Source organism: Lygodium microphyllum, unplaced genomic scaffold (assembly GCF_053477565.2).
Source record: "Lygodium microphyllum isolate KBCC unplaced genomic scaffold, Lygodium_microphyllum_v1.1.10 scaffold_44, whole genome shotgun sequence".
NCBI classification, from domain to species: Eukaryota; Viridiplantae; Streptophyta; class Polypodiopsida; order Schizaeales; family Lygodiaceae; genus Lygodium; species Lygodium microphyllum.
This window is the reverse complement of record NW_028229527.1, coordinates 84,050-103,712: the sequence shown is the minus strand read 5'-3', so window position 1 is coordinate 103,712 and position 19,663 is coordinate 84,050. Positions and strand designations below refer to the sequence as shown.

At 37.5% G+C, this 19,663-nt stretch overlaps 1 protein-coding gene across 3 annotated transcripts; it reads right to left on the bottom strand.

Annotated features, from left to right (window-relative positions):
• Positions 1-12,407: 12,407 nt before the first annotated feature.
• On the bottom strand, positions 12,408-16,801 carry LOC148008931 (uncharacterized). Of its 3 annotated transcripts, none has more exons than XR_015689882.1 (6): positions 16,300-16,801; positions 15,834-16,142; positions 15,487-15,753; positions 13,675-15,159; positions 13,493-13,572; positions 12,408-12,925 (listed from the first exon to the last, which is right to left on the bottom strand). XR_015689882.1 is itself a non-coding variant. In XM_087673894.1 (6 exons), the coding sequence occupies exons 1-6, from the start codon at positions 16,690-16,692 to the stop codon at positions 13,543-13,545; spliced, it is 2,238 nt and encodes a 745-aa protein (XP_087530020.1). In that variant the 5' UTR covers positions 16,693-16,801; the 3' UTR covers positions 13,226-13,542. The 3 variants fall into 3 exon arrangements, 2 of the variants coding, with proteins under 2 accessions (XP_087530020.1, XP_087530019.1); XM_087673894.1 differs by lacking the exon at positions 12,408-12,925 and having other exon boundaries at positions 13,226-13,572; positions 13,675-14,795; positions 15,042-15,159; XM_087673893.1 differs by lacking the exon at positions 12,408-12,925 and having other exon boundaries at positions 13,226-13,572.
• Between the last annotated feature and the right edge of the window lie 2,862 nt (positions 16,802-19,663).

The window sequence follows — 19,663 nt, the reverse complement described above, 5'->3', positions numbered from 1 at the left end:
AGCTCTTTCTATGCTCGATCACACCAACGCAATGCTAACTTGGTCACATTGCAAAATTATTCTTCAATGCAAGGTGACTAAAGAAGGTTTCATCGCCCAGCATACGAGCCTAACCCTTGAAAATGTAAGTTCTTTGACAAATATGAGCTTACTCTAGATCACTTTATAACTCTTGTCAAATAATTCAAAAAAGTCTTGATGTATGAAACGTGATTAGTCACGGTCTTCCAATGGACAAGAGTTTGTTCACATTTCATACATCACTTAGAATGCAAGTTTCTTCAAATGGAATTTTTTTTCCATGAATGGTCATGGCTCGACGAGTTTCTTCAAATGGATTTTTTTCCACTAATGCAAGTTTCTTCAAATGATCCCAAAAAAGCCCGATGTATAAAACATGATAAGTCATGACTCTTCCTATAGACAAGAGTTCTTTTGTGTTTCATACATTGCCAAAATGCAAGTTTCTTGATATAGAATCACGGCTCAACAAAAATTGATGACACAAAAGGATACTCATTGATAATAAGATGTTCTATTCTGAGACTTGTAAAACTTCATGACATTTATTATCTTTGATCAAATATGTATCCAAAAAATAAGTGACGTGTGAAATGTGAGAGGGTGTTTGTTTCTCTTGTCCAAAAGGCCTCCTCGTGTTTCATACGTATTGTGCCTACATTGTTTTATTAAAACTGGAGGTAGACTGTAATTAATGTTTGTTTGCTACTAAGTGATTTTAGATAACATTATGTCAGAGATTTGGAGATCTATCCTAATTTACTTGTATTATTTGTTTTCTTTAAGGTTTCAGATGGCTAAAACAAAGGCCACTACAAGGAAGCAAAAAGTTGATCCTAGAGATCTTGCCTCAAAGATCCATTAGTTCTTTAAGCCTTCCAAACTTACAAGGAAATCAAAAGTCAAGGAGAAGGTTCTCACAACATGTTAGCTACCTAAAGGAGATTAAAAGTGCAATGAAGGCTTTGAATAATGCAATTCCAAAACTGTCTTTTCATAGGCTTGTCAAATAAATTTGTGATAAGCATTGCCTTGATAGTTTTAGATGGATCATGGCAACTCTCAATTGTATTCAAGAGAAAAAAAAAATTTTGAGTTTTTCCAAGATTATTATATATGTGTTGCTCATGCACATAGGCTTACACTTATGGATAAAGACATGATAATTCTCAGGAGATTGAGATACGAGCTTTCAAAGGTCCTTGAGTCAGTCTCCCTTTCTGATGTGAAGGATTTCAATATTTTAAATGTGCCTCCATATAGAAAGAAGAAAAATGATCCGGGTCTTAAGGTTGAAGATGTCACCCATGAAAAAGACACAAGAAAACATGAGAAAAATGAAAAAGCCACAGAAGAGTAGACAGATAAATGGAGATAGTATAAAAAAAGAATGAAGACCCTAAGGGCTTCAATGTTTGTTGCTTTTTACGTATTGATATTAATAAAAGATCTAATATGGTATTTTTGGACTCTAACTATGTTCAAATTCTCAAGAATAAAGTGAGAGAAGGAATGACTCTATTCTTCTTGCTAGGATAAGGTATAGTACACCAAGATTTGTTTTTACTAACTATATTTTCTAGTAATAGACTTTCATGTTGATGCTTACTATCTCCATTCCTTTGCTAGGTGTGTAATGTATGAGCTCCCCTTTGATATACAACAAAATATTGAGGTTTTTGATCTGTCTATCATATACTATATAAGGAGTGAGCTTGATGCAAGTGCATTTAACCATTGGTTCCATTCAATTGACTTTAAAACTTTGAAGATTCTTCTAATTTTATATAATAAAAAGTAAGTAATATGATATCTTGTTAGATTTTATGAGATCTTATTTTACTAAATTATTGAAATATTTTTGTTTTCAATTCTCATTGGAGCCTAATTGGAATAGATTGTGTGAAGAGACAATGTTTCCTTATCAATTCTATAAAAGGAAGCCATGGAAATGTTAAGTTGTAAGTTATATAATCTAAGATGATCTCCTTAATATTTTGATCTTTTTTTTGTAAGTACTTTAAATATTTTGAACTTTCTTTTGTAATTACTCTAAATTTTATTACATTTTTGTACAAAGTTGTAAAAAGATTAATTGAAGTGCTAGAGAAAAAGCCTCCCATGCTTTCTGACTTACTTACAACGATGCAATATAGACAAGTTGCGGTAAGGTCTTGATTAATATGATTGAAATATAATATGAAAATTTATTCTAAAAACTACCATAAATAAGTTTCATAGCTTTACTTTATATTGTTGATTGCAGTGTCCTCATCAGGATGATAGTACTCTTGTAGGTGGAGAGTAATTGTAAATGCCAAAATATTAGTTTAGTTTATTTATCTCAATGATAATAAACTTATAAAGGTAAAGTGAAACATACTAAACTTTAAGATGAATATTTATTGTAAAATAGTCCATTGATGATAATAATATAGTCCATTCTAAAAAAATAACAATGAACTAAAAATATTTTCTCACTTAATGTATGACAATTTGCAATGGATTGCTATACAAGTGAGCATATTTGGTATATAAAAGCAAAGCTCATGAAGTACATAATGATCAATTGTATACAACCAACAAGAATGAACAATAGTGGGGGCTTGGACATTGAAGGAGATGAGGTACATGTAACTACAGTAGGTGAAGCTATGCCTTCAACAACCAAGGCAACCAAAGCATCAAATATAGACAAAAGAACTCCTAGAAAAGATGTCCCTTCTCCTAAGAAAATTTCTCAAAAAAAGTAGCTTTGCCTAATTGATTATAAGTCCCTGTGTATAAGTCATGGAGATGGCTGTCAAAAAATTACCACAAAATTTGTATGTGCATTTTATATTGATAGTAAAGATATCTTTCCTTCAATATCCTTGCATTGTATATTCTTCTCTCTCCTCATTTATATCTGTAAAAATATATATGTTACAAATTTTTATTAATCAAGAAGTGAAATTAGATATATACCTAAGTGAATATAATATGGTATAAAAACTTACTCGTTTGTTATTAAGTTAGAACACAAATGCGTATGGTAGTTCAATATTTTCATTTTGTAAATCCATCCTCACTTGATGTAGCGTATATGATGATCTAACCTTTAGGAATGCAATAATGTCCTCATTGTACCAAACATCAAGATCCACTGTAGGATCTTTGCTCAAATTATCAAGATTTTGGTCTAAAGCAATTAGACTACCACCAACATAATGCCATCTACTATAATAAAAGCTAAGGATGAAATTTTGAGTAGCAATCATATATTTACAAGCTATAGAGTCTTGATCTATCTTACATATAATTTTTCATTCTATCCTAGTGTCTCATCTATCATCAACAAATTGTATAGCATGATCATATGTTAGTCTCTTCACTAAAAGCATGGCCTTTGATCTTCCTATCTCAGCATTAGAAAAAAAGTCAACAAATACATTAATAGGCATGAACAAAGTAATTTTTCTTAGCCTACTTGAGATACTAGGTTTTAATGCTCTTTGTATCTCAAAAAATATTTTGCATCTATAGCCCTCACACTAGTAGCTGGACTTGGCAAAGGCCACTCAAAGCTTGAAAAATCAGGCAAAGGAAGGGGGAATATTGATCCACATTGGCTACGTTGCATGGGGACAATATAAGAATGGTCATAGAAGAATATTCCATTCTCTACAAGCTCTATCTTCTTTCTACCTTTGTGCATCTCTTCTCCAATCAAGCCATGCATCACATTAATCACATCAATAATAGACTCGACCGATTGCCATTCCTCAAGATTAAAGGAATAGACATCTACAAGACAAATGAACGAATGTTATAATGAAAAGTCTTAAACCAAGTCCAAGAAAAAATAGACCTTAAGAATCAAGTCCTTACAACTTGGTTTATGCATTGAAAGATTTAAACTTCCAGGTTCCAAATATAACTCTCTATGCATAAACACATGTTGCACCAGAACCTCTTTTATGCTATTCTTATTTACTCCAAGCTTGAAATCTCGAATTCTACACTTCCAAGTATAGATGAACGAGCTCTTATATCTTCGCATTTTCCCATGTTTTACATATTGCATGGTGATCCAACTGCCTTTACTAATGATTGTAGAAATCCATCTTCCATCGTTTTGGAATGAGTTAAACACTGATATGAATGTGATTTGGAGCTTGGACGCTTTGTTGAAGGTCAAATTTCTATATCCATCACACACACACACACACACACACAGAACTAAGCTACCACAAAGGAGGAAAAAACACGAGGGGATAAAAGAAAGGAGGGAAAAAAATAAGTGACAAGCTCTTTATTAATTTGAATGTAGATTAAACATGTCATTATCATTAACCAGACATATCATTAAATAAAAGTGACCAGGGATGTCTATGATTAATCCAAAGAATGTCATAATCACGAATATAAGAGGCTAAAAATAGATATTGATAATACAAAGTCATAATATTATTATATATATATCTTTTTCTAAAATTATTTTTTGTATTTTTTAAAATAGAACTTCTATTACAGAGAACATCATATTGGGAAATTTGGGGATTTCCCATAAGTTTGGGACATGTGGTCAAATCTTTGGATTTGTCATAACTTGAACACTATAACTCCAAATCGAGCGCTCAATAGCTCAATAGATTCCATTTTTCAAGCACTTTCCAATGATAGGTCAGATCATATGGTTTTGAGAAACTTATGGGCATGTTACCCGGGTGTCACCTTTTAGTATTTAAAAAATGGGAATTGGGAGATTCCCAAACTCACTAATATTTTGTTAGAGGCTCTACTCCTATTGGTCTAGAGTACTCTCTCTCTATCTCCTAAAAGGCATTTTCGAGACCTCAAAACTCTCCTAATGTATCTCATATTCTCTACTTCCTTCTCTCTCTAATCCCCGGTGGATACGACCTTTCGACTAAAACCCCTCCGACATTAGTGAACCCAACAACGTGAAAGGTCGTCAAAAGGAAAGGCTGGATGGAAGAACCTTCAAGCACAATTTCTAGTGATGTTTTACAATAATTACTGCAGAATATGAACATGCTTATATAGATAGAACAAGTGATACAGTCTTCTACTCAAACAGAAACTATTGTGATAAATGCTCTACAAGCAGTAGAGCGTGAAATGAAGTTGCTTAATGGCAAGAATGTATTTGCATATTTGCATATCTATGCTCAAAAGATGGAGTTCTTTGGGGTGGCTCAACTTGCATGGAGCTAGTATTTTGTATGGGTCATTGTACATAAATTGAAAGCCTGAGTTATTGAATTGTATATGCAAGATGTTGACTAGATAGATTCCAAAAAGACACTGAGGGAAGAATTTTACATTGAAGACACTAGTTTTTGTTGGGTATAAAGGCCCTTTACGTGCTCTCCCATGTATATATTACTTCACACATGGGAACTCACCCTTACGGGTGTAAGTGTATTGTACCCTAAGTAAAAATATATTCTTTTATTCTTTGTGTGTACCATACTAGTACACACCTATCCATCGACTCACTCTCACTCTCACTATTCCAACACTGTTCAGTTATAGGTCATTGAGCTCCTCGATTAATGTGCTTGCTCTCAGCTCTCTTTCTCTATCTGCTTCCACTTCAACTCTACAAACGGGTATCAAAGTAGCAATGGTTCTTGGAGGCCATAGGCATGTGTCGCCAACTACAAGCTTGCAGGGCAGTGATAGTTGTCAATAGACTCGGATTACAGGCAGGAGAGTTATAGGCGTAACAATCTAGGAATGAAGAGCGGGCAACCAGTCAACAATGCACTGGTGTCAAACGAGAGACGTAGGCAATCAACAGATTGACGACCAGTGACCCAACGACGAGCAATTGCAGCATGTCGGGCGACTAGAGAAGGCATGAGTCAAACACATACACGTGACAAGAACAAGGTGTCAAAATGCACAGACAACGGACAGATCACGCGGTCACACGGACGACGGGCAGGTCAACACTCCAATACATTGTTTCTTAAAATCAGAAATTTTCAGTATGATTTATTCCCCCCTCTTTTGGGTATTTATGTGAGTAAGCACAGGGCTTGAATCTGTGCAAATTTTCCCCTTGAATTTTGGGGCTTTTCCCAGATTTGGTGCCTGACACGTATTTTTGTGACTTCTGAACCATTAATTACAGACATTGAGTGCACAGGACTCATAAATTTAGAGGATTCTCAAATGCAATTGAATTTTTGCTTGGTTGAGCCAATTTCTTGAAAATTGTGCACTCTTTGACCCTGAAATTTGGGGTCTTTACAAAAATCTTGAAATTTATGTAACATTAGACCGTACTTGATGCTTGGGAAGATGTATTTATGCAATTGGAGCAAATTCACTGCAAAAAATTTGGGGTTTTCACGTTGGTGATGTATTTTGAGTCATTTTTAGACAAGACAATGAAATTTACAGCAGATTCACTGCTAAGTGGAAGTCTTTTGAGTTTTGGATGCTTCAAATGTTGGAAAAGGGGAGCTTCTCTTTGTACATGTATTGATGAATACCCATTATGTGTGAAATAGTGGTAAATACAACATTTGGATCATTACATTTGAAAATTTTGGTGATGTATCACTGAAGTGGGAGCTATCCTTAATGCAAATGTGTCAGATTTGATTCATGCATATGCTGTAATTAGTACTTGAGATTGAAATTTGCTTCTTAGACACCTTGGAAGTACAAGAGTGTATACTTGATGTTACAATTCAACAACCTTGCTATTGGCTGAAAGCATTTAGCCATTTATTGCAGTTGTGTATTATTGAAGATGGATGGCAGTGCATCTACATCTGACACAAAGAATCTCTTTGAGATTTGTAAATTCGATGGCAATGGTTTTGACCTTTGGAAAGATTGTATACAGGTTATGCTCTTTCTAAAGGATTGTGATGGTGCTTTAGAAGAACATAAGCAAGTTGCTTTGTCAGATAAGGATTGGGCTAAAATGAATAAAAAGGCCATTACTTACGTTAAAATGGCCGTCACAGATGATAACTTGGTTGATATAAAGGGGATTAATACTACCTACGTAGTTTGGGAGAAACTCAAGGCTACTCATGTGAATACAACTCTGGTCAATCAAGTTTATCTCATGCGAAAGTTGGTCAACTTGAAGCTTGATGAGTCCAAGCCTACAGAGCATTTGAATGCTTTCACTGATATTTTGAGTCAGTTACAGAATGCAAGTTTGCCAACTTTTGATCCTAAATTAAGGGTTATCTTCTTGCTCATAACCTTGCCCGATTCATGGGAAGCATTGGTTGTATCATTGAGCAATAACCCCAACTTGACATTTGATGGTGTGCATGGTTCTATTCTAAATGAAGAGATTAGACGCAAGGCAAGACTTGGGGAAAACAATGGATGAGCCTACAATGTAAGAGGAAGAACTGATAGTCACTAGAGGTGGTAAAAAGGGGACTCTTTATTATCTCTACTACAAGGCACTTCATGAAAAGTTTGTTGTAGTTGCTGAAGTACAGCCACACATGGAGTTATGGCACAAGCGTCTTGGACATATGAGCCAAAAGGGTTTGCGAGCACTCTCTTCACTTGGAAGAGTTTATGTGAAAAACTCAAAGCTTGACTTTTGTGATGATTGTGTTATTGGTAAACATGCAAAGAGTCCATACTCTCATGGAGCCCCTAGGAAGGTATGTATCTTGGATTCAATCCATTCTAATGTTTGCACCATGACAATAAAAACTCATAGTGGTTTTCGTTATTTTGTGTCTTTTATTAATGATCATTCTAGGAAGCTATGGGTCTACTTGCCTAAGCAGAAAAGTGAGGCATTGGATGCTTTTAAAAGGTTTTATGCATTGGTTAATACTAAAAAAGGCTTAAACTTAAAATGTATAAGAACAGATAATGAGGGAGAGTATGTATCTAAATAATTCAATAAGCTTTGTGATGACAATGGGATTAAACGAGAGCTTACAACTCCTTATAATCCATCATCTAATGGTGTGGCTGAGCGAATGAATCGCACATTATGTGAGAAGATTTGGTGCATGCTGTCCATAGCTAACCTTCTCGCAATCGTTTTGGAGAGAGACACTTAAAACGGCAATGCATATTTGCAACAGATCTCCACATCGTGCACTTGAAAGTGGCATCCCTAAAGAGGTTTGGTCTAGCAAACCTACTTTATATGACCACTTAAGAGTCTTTGGCTGCGAATGCTATGTACACGTACATGTTGATAGCAGAACCAAACTTAACATGAAATCTCATAGAGGCATCTTCATGGGTTATGGAGATGAAGGTGAAATAGGCTATAGAGTTTGGGTTCCTAGCATGAAAAAGGTGCTACGCAACCAGGATGTGGTATTTAATGAGTCAAAGCTACTGAAAAATGTCACATCTAATGACTCAAATAAAAAGAAAGTTAAATTTCAACATGATCAATTACTTAAGTAGCCATTAGCCACTAAAAATTAAGCTCCTTTTGATATTGATTATAACAATCAGCGTATCATTATTGAACCAGATGAAAATGGGCAGTAAGGGGATGCTGAACATCAACTTGAGCACCAAAATGTCCATGCTAAAAATGAATTACAACAGCCTAGAATTGTATTACAGCAACATGAACATGCAGTTCAACAGCCAAGCAATGAGGTCATTGACATTCCCTTAGATTTGGATCTATTACCTGATAACATAGATCATTGGGTAAAAAATGTCTACACGTGTCAAAAGACCTATACAAAGATTTGATCCTTCTTTGGATTGCATTTTTCTCACATATGAAGGTAAGTCTCTTACGTATAAAGAGGCCTTATCATGTGAATTAAAGAAAAAGTGGAAGCTAGCCATGCAGGAGGAAATGAAGTCATTGTATCATAATGATACTTGGAATTTGGTTACATTGCCCAAGGATAGGAAAGCCATTCCTAACAAATGGGTCTATAAAATCAAATTTGTGGATGGCAAATCCAAATAGACAGCCAGATGTGTGGCTAAGGAATATACATAAAAGGAGGGCATTGATTTTCAAGAACTGTTTTCTCCTGTTGTCAAAATCACCACTCTTTAAGTGTTATTTTCCATTGTAGCATCTATGGATCTTAAACTTGATCAGATGGACTACATTTTTGCATAATGAGATGAAAGAAGAGTTGTACATGAAATAGCCCGAAGGCTTTGTTATACAAGGAAAGGAGCATTTGGTATGTAAGCTTAAGAGAAGCTTGTATGGTTTGAAACAGGCTCCTAGAAAATGGTATAAAAAGTTTGATGCATTCATGCTCTCACATGGATTTAAAAGGAGTAGTGTAGATCACTACTTATATATTAAGAAGGCTGATTATGGAAGCATTATTATACTTATGCTTTATGTGGATGATATGAGCATAAAAGCCATATTAATGCATTGAAAAGACAGCTAAATTCAGCCTTGTCCATGAAGAATTTGGATGCAACTCAACATATTTTGGGCATGTGTGTAACACGAGATAGAGAGCAACAACTCTTATTTCTCTCACAAGAAAAGTACATCAGCAAAGTACTTGATCGTTTTTCTATGGCTGATGCTAAGCTCACTCATGTATACTATGGTTGCCACTAGGCCTGACATTGCTTATGCAGTGGGAGTTATAAGCAGGTTCATATCAAATCCTGGCAAAGTACATTGGGAAGCAGTGAAATGTATCTTACAGTACCTTAAGGGCACACAAAGAAAATGTATTTGCTATGGCAAGGGTACGTTAGATCTGCAGGGGTATTGTGATGCAAACATGGCATGTGACTTCGATACTCGCATGTCTACTAGCGGATACATCTTTACTTTGACTGGTGGGGTGGTTTCTTGATACTCTAGATTGCAAAAAATAGTAGCACTCTCTACCACTAAGGCTGAATATATTTTAGCCACTGAAGCTTCAAAAGAAGTCATTTGGCTTGGTCGTTTGGTCAAGGATTTTGATCTCCCCACCAAAACACCTATACTTGGATGTAATAGCCAGAGCAGTGTATGCCTGGCTAAGAATGCCATGTTTCATGCACATACCAAACATATTGATGTTCAATATCATTTTATTAGACAAGTTCTAGATGGTGGTCTAGTCACCCTAACTAAGATCAAATCACAAGATAACCCTGCAGATGTTCTCCCTAAAAGTCTTGCAAAGGCTCCACATGAGCATTGCATCAAACTTGTGGGGGTTGGTTAAAGGTTCGCTTGGGACCTTTAAGTGGATGGTTGTTGGGTGTAAAGACCCTTTAAGAGCTCTCATATGTATATTTTACTTCACACATGTGAACTCACCGTTGCGGGCGTAAGTGTACCATACCCTAAGTATAAATACATTATTTTATTCTTTATGTATACCATACTAGTACACACCTATCCGTCGACTCACTCTCACTCTCATTGTTCAACACTATTCAGTTCTGGGTCATTGAGCTCCTCGATTAATGTGTTTGCTCCCAGCTCTCTTTCTCTATCTACTTCCACTTCAACTCTACAGTTTGATTACCTGCAAGACTTTCCAAGAGTGGATTCTAAAACCCAATAAGAATCTTATGGGCTACAAAGTTATTAAGAGAATTTGAAAGTTGGTTTGAGCAGTTAGATCTTGCAAAACAGCAAGCTCTTGCAAGTCTAAAAATTGAATTGTTTATACAAGAGGCAAATCCTGAATTTCAAGAGAAGCTTAATGATTTATTAGAGGATAAGGCTACAGAGACAGGGCTTAAAACAAAGTGGAGGCATGTTAAGGAAGCTATTACTACACTGGTGAAAAAGCATAGAAGAAGAGAAAGATTGTATGTATCTAACTTGCCCACTATTACGACCAAAGCAGTTGATGTATCTAGTAAGCCACTTATTTCTATGGCTAAACATATGGCTACACTTGTTGTTTCCACTATTAGAGAAGATGTATTAGATGAATTGATTAAAGACATGCAGGATCTTCAATTGAAGGTCACAAAATTAGATGAGAAAGAACAAGAGGAAAGGGGATAGGTAATAGTCCCTAAACCAAGGAAAATATATATGTGGTTTGATAGTTTGAAGCATGAAAGGAAGGATTGTGCTACTTATCGGGAGGCCTTGGCATGACAGCTCATCTTTTGGAAAGATGACAAGATTCATACACAAGTAACAAGATTGCCTCTTGCTTTGAATTTTAGAAAGAAATGTATGCAAAACTTGTTGGAAAACTCGGTTGTTCGAAATGCTTATGAGGTTGTACATACTTCTACTTTTAGTCTACATTTAGATGAAATGCCTGGCCAAGTGATGGTGGATCTAAAGGTTGCAATATAAACACATACTTTGTATGTAACTGAAAAGAGAAAAGCTATAGATAGTAAAATATCTCATGCAAGGTAAAGCATTCATGGCATAACTAGTTGGAAATCACCGGTAGATGCATATTCAATGGATACATATTTAGCAAAATGACAAAATACGAATGTACTTATGAAAGAGAAACAAAAGAGAAATAAAGATAATGTAAGAATATCTAAGATAGTAACAAGAAATGTGGATGAAGCTTAGTTTATGTTTAATATAGTACACAATTATCAGTATAAGTAAATTTTCATACGTTGGACTTTGAAAGAGTATGCATGTTGCTATGTATTTGTTGATGGATACATTGATAGTCTATATATGAAAATTCAATAATCTCTAGTATATGATACACATCCAAGGCTTGATGACTTTGAAGTGGATACTTAGTATGGTAATAAAGTTATGCAAATGCTAATCACTTTGATCTAGGATCCAAGGGGATACCTTTTTATATGCATGATGAGTAATAAGTTGACGCTATGGGTGTTTGATTGAAGTAATGCATCGATGGCACATATCAAAGAATGTGCAAGTTCAGAGAGAGTGAATGTCATGTCACTATATAGTCAGTGTGAAAAACCCTAAAGTACATCATTATCCAACTTTCTTATTAATCTAGAGAGTCAATGTCATATTAGTCATTAGTGTTAGTGTCCATAGTATGAATGATCAAAAAATACGAGATTTTTGAACAATTTTATCATTTTTTGATATTTTGGATATTATTTCTTGTAAATATCTAAAAATTTTGTAAAAGACTTCTAAAATAAGGTGACATGCAAAAAAAGTGGCTTTTCAACCAATTTTGAAAGATCACATTTTAAAAAAAAGACTTCCGAAATCACAAGGTACACGATCACAGTTTACAAGCAACAAACAGTACTTCGAACAAGAAGTGATCGAGGAGAATTCAGACCAGGTGTCCTAGGGTTTTACCCCCCTTTTAAAGCCCACGAAACTATCAAATTTCCGATCTAAGCAACAAAAAAAAGATAGTTTTTTACGCACATTTTTTATCTACTAGGGAGCTGTAAGAGATCTAATGCTTAGAGATTGCTTCCAAGTAGTCCTAGACAAGGATTTTATTTATCTTCTCAAGTTTTATCAATACATAGTGCTTTGATTCATTGTGCTTTGTTTTTATCTTATGTACCTCTCATCTATTCTTTTTATTCTCTTCTATCTCCTATTCTCTACTTCCTTCTCTCTCTGATCTCCGATGGATACGACCTTTCGACTAAAACCCTTCCGACACCAGTGCCCACATAGCCAATGACTCACTGTTGTATATGTCATTCTCATATTTGGTATATGGATTCCATTTCCCAAGCACATCTCTGAGTTCTCTTCCTTTGCAGTGTTCTTTTGTTCCCTTTCTCTTCTGTCTTGTGTTCAGTAGTTTATTTCAACACTTGACTATGCTTTCATTGCTGCACCACTTCTAACACATAGATAGTCCACAATACCCCATATTTCATCAAAACCCAAAAGAGAATATAATCAATAGTGTAGATGGTGGGCCCGCAGAAAGCCAAAACCGGCTGCCAAAAGATCAACATCTGTTGTCAAGTCCCGAGCACCCTCTGCGCTGGGCTGGAAGCAGATATTCAGCCTTCAAAATATTGTATTCCAAATATCCAGTCATTATTACAATAAAACCATTGAAAACTCATTTTTAAGTGGAGCAAAAAATGTTCTCATTATGATTTTAGTTGCATCCACAAGCTTGGAAATGTACTTCATCAGCATATCCCACATTTATGCATGTACATGCACTCATAATAACAAGAACCCTTACAATGAATTATCTCACTGTAAATACAAAATATCAAGCTTCTAAATAGTTCAGGCCAAAACTTTAGTGCTTACTTTAAAAAACAATGAGCTAAAACTCTGTCTTGCACCAAAAAATCCTTGAAAAATGAACTGAATTTTATCATAAATCTTAATTGGAAAGAGAAGAATCACAAAGTGCTTATGAATTAAGCATTGGACGTGTCTCACCTTTATATCTGGAACCAGTAGATACAATGTTTGGAAAGAAACAGGCAAAATAAGCCTGTTTGCTAGTTTTATGGAACCTGAGATCACTGACTCAACCACTCTTTTGTGAAAAATCAGTGATTTGTGAAACTTTTTGTAGGGAAGGATGTAACTTACTGTCCTCTTTTTGCTTTTAGAGTCTTTCCACATTTGCTGATGAAAGTATATCACCACTTCTTTTCTGACAAGCACAAAAGCTGCAGCACAACAGTCTCCTAGTTCAGATAACCATATATTCAATAAGGGATTAGAATCATTCAGCTCAAATAAAAAGGAGACATCTGCACAAAAGTGAATACCTGCCGTGCTCCTTGCATAAGTCTCCGGCTATCACGTGAGGACTCAATCCCGATATTGTCTTTGGAAATGGTTTGATCTGCAGGCTTCGATCTCCTTGTATACCTTTCTTTACAATTATCCAAAGAACTAGGATGTCCTTTGGTTGCTTTCATCCTCTTCACTGATTCAACTTGGAAGCCCAAGACATGTTTCTTCTCCAGAACTGATCTCTTACGCTTCATCCTTGGGCCTGACACACGTGGTCTGTACTCACTTTCTTGTCTGCTTGCATTAGAAACAGAGGTCTCACCAGAATGATCTCCAGCCTCTTTACATGTTACTGCTAATTCTGCGAGTGAGGTAGCAGCCTCATAATCACGGGGAAACTCAGTGAATGCCTCTGTCAACAAACCACTGTCTTTCCCACAAGGGCTGGGACTCTTGCCATTTACGATGTCGCCTGATGGACACACAGAACTAGACCGTGCAGATTGCACAATGCATACCTCATGATGAGTTTGAGGATCTAAAATTTGCTGCTCAACTTCAAGCATTTCACATTTTCCTTCATGCTGAAGTTGATAAGACGAGGCCGCACAAGCCTCCCTGGTGACACATCCTCCTTCAGTAAGAGTAGATATGGGTGAACAATGTTTTGGTAGCACTCTCCCAGCCTCATCCAAAGCTTCTTCCATACCAGGAAGACTTGCACTTGTCTCATTCACATCAACTCTTTTTGTAGAAATACCTGAATCTACAGTTGTCGGAAGGTCCATAAAATCTGAAGCTGCCAGGATTTTAGTGTTCTCAATATTGTCAGCATACCTATTCACAGCAGCTTTACCCACATGATTCACTTCATTTTTTGCCATCTCTATGTCTAAAGCAGGCAAGTTGAGCTCGGTAGTGTTCTCCTTATCTGCATCCCGATTGTCAACTAGTGATCTTTCATCAACACTAGTTGCAACTGATGCCATATTCAACTTGTAGGCCTTCTGAGCAACTAATACATTATCCAGTTCTTCACACAAGAGATCTCCTTGTTGCTGTCTTATCTGAACCAGCCCTTCAGTGGAAACTGTTTCTGTTGTATCCACTCTCTTATCCTTATCAAAATCCTGTGCCATCTCATGGGACTGACCTACACATTTATCAGCCTTTTGTATCATCATCCTAGGAACCTCAGAATATAGTCTTTTCCTATTGTGAAGAATCTTGTTCTCCACAGATTTAACAGCTGAACTGTGAAGAGCTCCATTGTGTGTAGATTTTGAAACTGAATCAGCTAGTCCATTTTTGCTACTTGACTCAATATAGGTGCATGGCTTATCATAATGATCTCCATTAACAGGTTGCACCAGCTTTTGCATTTTATCCAGAATCTCACCTTTTTTCTTCAGCTCTAGCTTCAACCGCCTTGATATCTCTTGTGTGGCTGCAAGCTTAGCCTCTGCATCTTGTGCACGTTTCCTTTCACTAAGGAATCTTTTTTCACTCTCCTTAATCTGATATGAAGTCAGCCAACCAAAACGACCCACAAGCCTCCTTGTCAGAACATACTTTTTTTTTTTAATGCAGCTGTGTCAAATACAAAAATGTATGCTTGTAAAAGGCAACTCTTATAATGAAGCTCAAAAGGATCTGAAAGCCTAACTGTTTATGACTAAGAGCTTGATTATTAAGTCTATTTGTGGCACAAGATCGTGCTCACAACTGACTACTAATAACCATAAATTGTAGACCTAAAAGGCATTGCAGGATACTATGCAAGAAATTTGATCACAAAGCTGGGTGATACTGTTTAACAACAACAGACGGGATAGTTTAGCAACCTGAGCATCAGCATCAGCCTTGAGTCTCAAGAGCATTGACAGAGCTTGCTGCTTGACACTACAGAGTTCCTGCTCAAAAAGCACAGCTTTTCTCTCTGCCATAAATATTCTGCTCGATGCATCTTTTCCCACACGGTCCACAATGTCTAGGGCAACCTGATGTAGGGCACACAAAACTTTTTCCTGAACAGTGCCCATAGCTTGCTGCAGGAGGTGTGTGGCATGGCTCTGAGCTGTTGTAATGCAGGATTGTAGAACACTTTCTATCTGTGCCCAATAATTTTGTTAGAGAGCCAAATACAGGAAAGGGAAGTGCCTTATTTTAGATGAAAAATACAATAGAATACCTGGTTGCAGGGCAGGTTATGTGATGATCTGCTCTTGCTTGATTCCTGCAATGGTGGAGCTATGGCAGGATCGATTCTGAGAGGAGGTTGTTTGGAGTTCCCTGCTTCCTTCGAGTTGCAAATGCCCAATGGAAAAGAAGTGGCAGGCTCACATGCTGGTGAAGGCCCATAACTGAAGACCTCTGCTTTCCTATCCTCCACTGAGGATGGCAGTAGGGGTGACATGGCAACCAGAGCTTCAACAGGTGATCGGCCAGAGGTCTCTTCCTCCTTTCCCGATTGACCATTAGTGGCCGATGGAAAGATAGTCTGCAATTGACCATACATCAAATTATGGATGCCAAAAGAGATAACCTGTCAAGGGAACTTTTGACTAAAAGAAGCAGTCAAGCTAGGCACAATCCATCCATTAAGTCACAAAAAATTTTGTTGAATGGAAGCCTACGCAAACAAATATTTGGCCAACCTGGGGCTGCATCTGCGGCGCGAATGGAAGAGACAAGGACTCGATTGCGGCCATCTCATCCTGTCGATAGGCATGCACCTCAATCTGCGTCTCTGTGCCTTCCTCTAATACACGACGGAGCTGATGCTGGAGTCCTGGGACCTGGTCCTGCGCCTGCTCTACTTGCTTTAATGGCTTCTTCACGTCCTGTTCGCCCTCCAGCTTCGTCTCTCTGCGCTGCAGCTCGACTTCCTCATTCTCATCTTCCTCCTTGAGATGATCGTCTTCCTTCAGCTGCATCTGTCGCTGCCCGATCGAATGATGGTCCGGGGGCTGGGCCGGGAGCTCCTGCTGCAGGGTCCGAGGATCCGGAGGCAATGGAGGGGGCTTCTGTGGCGGATGGATAGAGGCCATACGAGAGGGGAGCACATAAGGGGAGGGCGATGGCGCTGTAAGAGAGAGTGAGGGATGGGGAGGACGATGTCATGTGAAGTGGGAGGGGTAGGAGAGTCTTTTGGGTCCGCTTTTGTGAGAGTGAGAGAGAGAGAGAGAGAGAGAGAGTTTTCTATAGTTTGTGAAGGCCTTCAACAACCTAACGACCCACTTTCCTAGTCCCCCACCCCCATCCTGCCCTCTCATATCCTCCCAACCACCCACACACAAGTACACACATAGCCTACACACACACACACACATTGAGCCCCTCCCTTGACCTTTTTTTCTTCCCCATTGATGTCCTTGTATATTGATGATGCCAACCTGATGATGTTGCACCCTCACTATGAACATAAAAGTCTTCGATTGTAGTGTTGGCATCATGAGAGGAAGCTAACTTGATGATGTTGCACCCTCACTCTGAACATAAAAGTCTTCGATTGTAGTGTTGGTGTCATGAGAGGAAGCCTCATGTTGCTCTAAGCTCTAGCCAACATTGGAAGAAGGCCATCAAACTACTTCAAGACCTTCTCATGAAAATGAGCCTTGGAATGGCCCTTGAAACAAACTCCTTCACGAAACCACAACAAAATCCAAACTTTCAAATCTATAATAAACAATGATGATGACTAAGAGTGTAATGTGTATAGCATTGCAAATTTAGTCTTTCATAGAGAATCAATAGCCACAATGTTTTGATGGTACTAGAGCAGGTTTTATATAGGCTCACTCTGGATACAAATTGCAAGATCTATCATCCCAAACAACAACCACAAAAACTCAATATATGAACAAAACACAAAAGCAAACAAAGTCAATCATGATTATCTAACAAAAACAATGTCTAGTGATTCTTGTTGAAGAACAAGTGATCCAAAGCATTCCTTTCTTCCGCAATTATCTTATCGATGCCATGAGAACAATCACACAAGTGGCCAGACAATCTCTAGTCTAAGCATGTGGATATTGCTAACTTGTTGTCTAGCTAGGCCCATAGCCAAGCCCTTGCCCTAAAAAAATATTGTATGCATATATAGATGAAATCACCATTGCCTCACCATCAACATGCATTTTCACTGCAATTTGTGGTGCACACAAGAGCTGCCCCAGTACTTCCATTAAAGCTCCCGCCCCTCCCTTAAGCTAGTATGATAAGGACCAGATGAAAATTTGCAAACCATGGTAGGGTGTAGACCAAGTTCAATGTGGACCCTACAATACTACCTAGCATATAATCACACTCAATATTGTTCTCTAGAACTACAAAGAAAAAACCCTTATGGATGAACCAATATTATAATAAGAGTGTTGTGGTTAAATAGGTTGATGCAAACCATCCCAATTATTGAGTATTGCATGAATCGGTGCTTAAGATTTCTGAGTTAAACATTGAGGGTGCTTCTAGCACCCTCCAACCAATCTTCGCTTGTCATTTCTTTCTTCCATTATGTAGACCAATGTTGTCATGTAGCTCTTTCTCAACCTCCTCCATGTTGATTTGCTCTTGTTTGGTAGCACTAGTGTAGTCCAATTCAATGCTCTCCCCACCACCCATTAATCTTTCCTCCTCCCATTCACCTCCTCCCTTCCATTAGCACCACCATCCCTAAGGTGGTGCTTTGAAGGTTGCATACATGCAACAATAGGGGTGTTGCCATGCATCAAGTGGCAACCACCATTCTTAATGGGACTTACATATCAAAATTCCCACACTCAACAAACACACACATGGTTCACCATGTTCTCTCCTTCAAACAATAGCCTTCTTTCCTTCTATTTTAGAAAACGTCAACCTAAGCCCTTTGAACTACTAAAAGAACAACTATATGTCATTTTGATGTATCTCCAAGAGCTAGGCTCACACCTATGGAAGGTGTAGTTTATTTTTGGGTCAAAATGGTTACATGCAACAATCATGGTTGTGGGTGTAGTGCCTTTATTCATTCAGAGTTAGGGACTATCCAATTAATCTAAGTTGTATGCGTAAATTAAAAAGCGCCAATTTTGGGCCAAAAAGAGGTGTGATATTTGAACTTTTAGAGGGAGCCCTAATTTGAAAACCCTACATCTGAAACCCAAAAAGTGAATAGAGGAACTCATTCTTGTGTGTGCAAACTTTGAGAGAGCATCTTTACTTCTTACTTCTTACTATCTTGCTTGCGTAGAGTGTGTGTGTGTGTGTGTGTGCGTGTGCGTGTGCGTGTGCGTGTGCGTGTGCGTGTGTGTGTGTGTGTGTGTGAGCGAGACTAAGCAACCGAAGGGAGAAGCTCTCCTCTTTTCTTGCATTATTCTTCTTTTTCTTCTCCATATCTCATTTCATGGAGCTAGTGCAAATAGGCATGAAGGCTATGGAGTGAAGGAATGTTTGAAGGAGCCACACTTGGATTGTGGAGCTATTTGCAAGACTTTGAATCTTGACTATAATGCAAAGATAAGTCAATAAGTTCACTACACCTATCATCAATCATGCTTTCTTGCTTTTGGGGTTGGAAGAGGAGAGAACTGTTGAAGAGGCAAAGATGTGATGGTTATGTGAGAGGTAGCCATATTTGAGTTGGTTGAAGCTCTTAAGCATATAAGAATTCCATTCAACATCCCACCATGGCGAATGAAAGACGCAATAGTTTGGTTTTGTTGTTGTTGGGTCATGAATGGAATCAACCATTAAGGTACATAATCATTTGCCGTACAAATGGAATAGGAACTTGCACTCCAAAACATATTGTGAAATAAAGGAGGACAAGTGAGAAAATTGCAAGCAAATTGATTCCCTTGGACTAGTGTTTGCGTGATTTTGCTATCGTAGAATGGGAATTAGATATGTTGAAAAGAAAGCATCTTGGAAAATGACTCTAGAACATTTTATAAAGAAAATATCCAATAAGGTTTAGCTTGTGCTCTCTATCACTCACTTTGGGAAAAAAGAAAAGCAAGGCTTCCTACTTTTGTT